Source organism: Geospiza fortis, unplaced genomic scaffold (assembly GCF_000277835.1).
Source record: "Geospiza fortis unplaced genomic scaffold, GeoFor_1.0 scaffold53, whole genome shotgun sequence".
Classification (NCBI taxonomy): domain Eukaryota; kingdom Metazoa; phylum Chordata; class Aves; order Passeriformes; family Thraupidae; genus Geospiza; species Geospiza fortis.
Genome location: NW_005054305.1, coordinates 10,671,258 through 10,676,758, shown reverse-complemented (window position 1 = coordinate 10,676,758; position 5,501 = coordinate 10,671,258). Strand labels below are relative to the sequence as shown.

Below are 5,501 nucleotides of genomic sequence, written 5' to 3'. Positions count from 1 at the left end.
TTTCCCCTAGGAATATGTATTAATACTTTGAAACATGTATTTAATAAAATTTTCCATTGCTAAATTCAGCTCTGACTCTTCATTTTGTAAGTCAGCAAAACCAAGATAAGAAAAGATCATGAAATTAGAGCCCAAATAATGACAGTGATTGATATAGGATGAGCTTGAGTTGAAAAAATCACATCCTTGATTATATTACTTAGCTTTTGTCTAGTAGCTTAAGGATGGAAGACTGGAGCATGATAAAATTTGAAGTAGTTTTCCTAAAGCCCTTTCCAGTCAGTGAAGGTGAGGGCATTTTTAACTACTGTGGAAGTACATGCTTGTAATTGCTGGAGGCTTGCTGTGGAATCTGTAAGTAAATTGGATTGATCAGTCCCTGTAAGGGAGTTTCTCTCAGTGGAAGGGGACTGAGTTCAAAGCAAGAACCTCTCCCTCCCTGGGGAGACAGTAGGTGGTGCAGCCTCCCTGTGTGACAGCCCTGCTCTGCTGTGACTCCTCTTGCCAGACTGCTGAGAGTTTTGGGTTGGTCTGTGATCAGTAATCACTCTGACATCTGTTTAACGAGGCTGTAGAGGTTGTACTTCAGCCATTGCTTTTCTCATGTTTTGAGCTGTGTCTGATAAATACAGGGTTATCTGGTTTTAGTAGTTCTGAAGGTCTATAATCCCTGCAAGGTAGAATTTCTAAAATATTTGTCTACTCCCACATAAACTATTCCAGCTATTAAAAAATATTTTGGTGTAGTTAGATGAGACACTGAATGTTGATCTCTTGAATAAGAAAGCTGTTATGAACAAATTGCTTTAGGAAAAGCAATTAAAACAGAAGTTTAAAAAAATCATCAGAACAGCCTAATACTGGAAAATTTCCATAATATTGTTTCAAACTACATCGTGCTACACCTTGGCAGCCTGTCTAGCAACTTTATGTAACACTAACTGTAACCTCCTACTCCCTGAGCAACTGTTCTATGTTCCCTCTTACTTCCCAGAGCTCTTTGGTTGGCTACAGGAAATGGTTTGAAAGACAAAGTTACATTATCTAGAGCTTTTTTTTCCTCTTTTTTCTTTTTCAGTCTTAAAATAAAATGAAGCCTGTAGTGAACTACTGGCCAGTGCTGAACGGTTAATGTTTTCCCAAAAGTTGCTAAAGCACAGTGTGGCTATTATGTTAAAGGCTTTTGAGAAGCTGTTTTCAAGAATTAGCTGAGAGTTTGTTCTTTTCTTCATGCACCTCCAGGATAATAAAAAACCACAAGAAGGATGCAAAAATGGTGGGTTTGGTCCTTTTCAGTTTCTCAAAGGTGTAAGGAAAGCAGAGTCCATTAATCATGGTAGTGGTGATAATCAGAGATTTCCCTGTTCCACATGAAGCTACCATGGAATAGAACATCAGCTGTTTGATTTATCTCAAATCACTGCCATACTACTAGCTTCAGATTAAGTGTTTATTAAAATTAAAAATCACCATACAGTAGAAACTATTTACATATTTAACTGAGAGTCTGTTTAAACTGCACAGTTTGACTGAAGGAAGCCCCTGGAAAAGAAAAGCCATGAATACTTCTGCTGCTGAGCTTCGACTGCAGGCACACTGAAGCTTTCTCTGAAAAGTCTGAAGCTTCTGCAAAGTACCATTTGCCTAAATAACTGGGCTGAAGGATGACAAAGATGTGTACTGGGTTTCAGCTCTAAGAACCAGTGTCACTTTGAAAAAGAAGTAATCTACGCTGTGCTGTGGTTACACTGCAAGTGCACTAGTTTGCTCACCTGTTTGGGTAAGTAATTTGATAGAACAATTCCATGTAAAGAGCACAGCAACTTGCCTTCACTTTAAGAATTAATTTGTAATACTAAGCAACAAATGGCAGTGTCACTGCAATATAACTTGATATCTCATTGCATGTTTCCACAAATTGTTTTTGATAGTGCTAGAGCTAGTTTTAGCTTTCAAACAAATTTGAGGTTAGTTGATTAAAGCAGCAAAAATATAAGGAATATTCTTGAATAATCACAGAGGAATAAAAATGAAGATTAAAATATTTTCACTGGTAACATTTTCAGCGACTGCAATGAAGGTATTAACTTCCTTCAAAGTCCTGTGCTTTTCCATGGACCTCAGATGATGGCTTTGGCCTTGTGGGAAGCTGAAGCTTGAACACAGAGTGAGGTGCGCTGCCACGTCTGCAGTCACGTGTGTTCATCTTGCACTTCTGCACCTGATGCTTTTGTAATGCTTTGAAAATGATTTTAAATTTAGGGTTTTACAGCAGAAAATCAGAACTTTTTTCAGTGTAAAGAATTACATACATGACTCTTCCTCACAGGAAACCTTGACACTGTTTAGAAAGCCTTACAGGAGGTGACAGTACGCCTGATACCTAATGTGAAATAACAAGGATATAAAAATAATTTTTGCAATATGCTGTATTTCAAAAAAGATGATTTAAGAACGTCACCATGCCTTAAATCTGTAAGTTCTCCTTTGTGACTTTTTGTTTTCAAAACAGCTGTTCGTGCATCCTCTCAACCCTTTTATCAAGGTCTCCTTGTAGCATATTGCATGACTTAGATCCTAAGAAGGTCTTGTCAAACTGTACCAGGACATGACTGCTTTCCTTTCTTCTCCCTCCCCACCCCAAAAAGCCTGTTTGCTTTGGGGTGTTTCTACAGATGCAAAACACAGAGCCTTTAAGGAGAACTTGAAGCTTTAGAGGAACTGTTTTAACTAAATAAAGACATTATTTCTCTGCAGAATTATTCTTCAGCATTTCAGCTTCCACACTCAGTTAAGACATCTGAATGCATGAAGTAACTGGTTTGAGCAGTCTGTTCTAAAGAGAGTCTCTGCCAATGATCTATGGCAATAGAAAAAGTGTTCTTTGTTCTATGGCTGTTGTTGATACTGCCCTTCTGTTGCTGTGTAGAAGTCATCAAGCACACTCTGTAGGTAATCAAAGGTTGGCCTCTCTTCTGCTTTGTCTTTCCAGCATGTTTTCATGATATCATAAAGCTCAGCTGGGCAGGTTTCCATGCGTGGCATTCGGTACCCACGCTGAAGAGCAACCATCACATCAGAATTGCTCATACCTTCAATAAAAAACAAAGAAGAAAGAGTTGATGAAATTATCTCCATTCCTAGAGAACTTATTTTTTCTCTTTTTTACTTCACTCTAAAGATCTTCACCCACTAGTATAATACCTTTGCTACTTATTAAAGGTGACTCCTAGCATGAGTTCAATAAACAAGGTTGAGGTGTGCACTGGCAATGAGGGACTTGCTCTGAAAGTCCTGGTGGGAACATTTCCATTTCTGCAGCTGAGCACCACAACCTCTTTAGTGCCAAGCCTAACAAGACTGTGAGAAAAATCACAATTCTTGTCTCCAGAACCATCTCTGTTCTGTTCTTCTGACCAATCCTGTCCCCATTTAGTCCGATTTGTGTGGTGTTGTGATTCCCAGCAAAAGCCTGCCCTGGCACCAGCCTTCATCTCTAGCTGCAGAGCTGCTGCTCTGCTTGCTGGAGACCCATCCATCCTGGAGAGCAGCCCCCCTGTTTGACCACACTGCAGTCAGCCTGCCCAAAACTTTCAGGATTTCTTGTACAGCAACTTTTGTGTAAATGCTGCTGATTGCAAGATACTGGACAGCCACTCATGAAATCATTAACTGTAATAGGCAATTTCCCCTCTTGTCCTACTCCTGTCATAAAAATCCTTCTTGCCAGCTATGCTGAGCTTTGCTTTTTTTCCCTGCTATGGTTTTCTTCCAGAGGATAAGAACTGTAAGTACCAGCAGTGCATCCTGCATCTCACATGCTAGCTAATGTCACATGAGAGTCCTGCCCTAGACTCCATCCTTTCCCCCCTTTTTTAAATTTCCTGTCACCCCTCCCCCCTTTAGCAAACCCTTGAGAAGCTGGTTCTCAGAACAATTTCAACACCTACTTTCAGAAGGTCAGCTACACTAGGGCCAGCTTTTGCTATTTTAGGCTCACCACTTCCTACCCAGAAGCCTGTCTTTGGGCTTGTCCCTTCCCCTGCAGATGTAACTATCCCGGTGGTTGCATTGCCTTCTCTGGCACAGCCTCTTTTCTGTACTCAGTGATGCTGTTTGTTCTGATGGCTGGGCATGCAGGAAGCACCTGTGCTTCAGCCTAGAGATTCATGCTCACCAGAGAAGGCTTTCCCTTTTGGGAAGGGTATCCCAGACCTCTCAGCCACTCCTCAGGCTATATGCTCCTTGTGGTGCACTTCTGCCCAAGACTAGAGCTCCTCCATTTTTTTTTTTCTCAGGCCATTCAGCCTCTGGTCAGGTCCTTGCAGGACAGTTTCCTGCACACACCAGCTCCCCAGAGGTGCAGGGAGAGCAGCTCTGCTTGGCTGAGAGGAGGGGCCCTGCTCTGAGCAGGGTCAAGAGTGGAGATGCAGATGTGGTGCTCCCCTGAACCCTTGGTGCAGCTCTGCTGCTGCAGACTCTGCAGACTTTTGCATGTATTATCCGACTGCTGTGGCTGTGGGTTGAGCCACTTGGCAGGTAAGGACGCACTTGAATTACAACCAAATGACAACTTTATTCAGTATACTTGGATTATTCAGGATGGCCATAGCTCATATAGTTGACTTCAGCTCAAGCTTGTTGGCTTTAAGCTTTTCCAAAAATACCCTCAGCCATGTAATCTGAGTCTGGATCAAAGTGCTTACTTTGGGCACATCTTTTGTATTTTCAGTTCCTCTTTGGAAGGAGAAGGGAAGTTTTCCTGAACTAACACTGCCCATATGCAGAAAAGAAGTATTTCAAAGTAGGGGAAGGGCATGTTGTCACAGAATAAGGAATTACTGCTATATAGAGACAAATTAAGTACAGGAAGAAATTCAATAAAGTATTTCATAGAGAACAGTGACTGGACTGCCTGAACCTCAAGAAATGGGATTGTATATAATATATGCAGTAAAACAGTTATTCCTACCCTACACAATCTTAGTTAACCATGCTGCTATATGAAGACTGGGCTTTTGTGCAGAATGGGGATGATTTTTTGGGTTTATGTACTTCATAGGATTGTGCTTAGATCTGCTGTCTGCAGGACCATTTGTTACATTATGAATGCTAAGGAAAAAGCCTGTGTTTTAGCTACTCTGCAGGAAAACTATCTGTTTAATATCCATGTGAGTTCAGAAGCAAAAAATGAAAACATTTTTATAGTAAATATGTAATGTACATACTTCCATGTGTTTGGGGTTTAATTTAAAACAAAAAGGGCTATCCACAGTCCAAACAGTATTCTCAAAATAGCTACTTGTTTAACTTTACCTTTTTAAAATTGTTGCAATTTTTTTATTTTAGTAGCTAAAGAATCACCTGTCTTACCATATCTACATCCTAATCAGTGACAGAAATATATCCCACATATGTATTTATCACACTTACACCCTCTTGAATGCTAAAAGTTTTGGTACATGTCTGTTAATTTATGCTGTAGTACCTGTTAGGTTTCA

At 40.4% G+C, this 5,501-nt stretch overlaps 1 protein-coding gene across 2 annotated transcripts in view; it reads right to left on the bottom strand.

Moving 5' to 3' along the window:
- Nucleotides 1-1,439: 1,439 nt before the first annotated feature.
- The window catches only part of LYN (LYN proto-oncogene, Src family tyrosine kinase), a 49,305-nt gene continuing 45,243 nt past the window's right edge, over nucleotides 1,440-5,501 (bottom strand). For both annotated transcript variants that reach the window (XM_005418318.2, XM_031066576.1), the window contains one exon: nucleotides 1,440-3,092. In XM_005418318.2, the coding sequence (XP_005418375.1) occupies nucleotides 2,890-3,092 (203 nt within the window). In that variant the 3' untranslated portion in view covers nucleotides 1,440-2,889. The remainder of the gene's footprint in view (nucleotides 3,093-5,501) is intronic.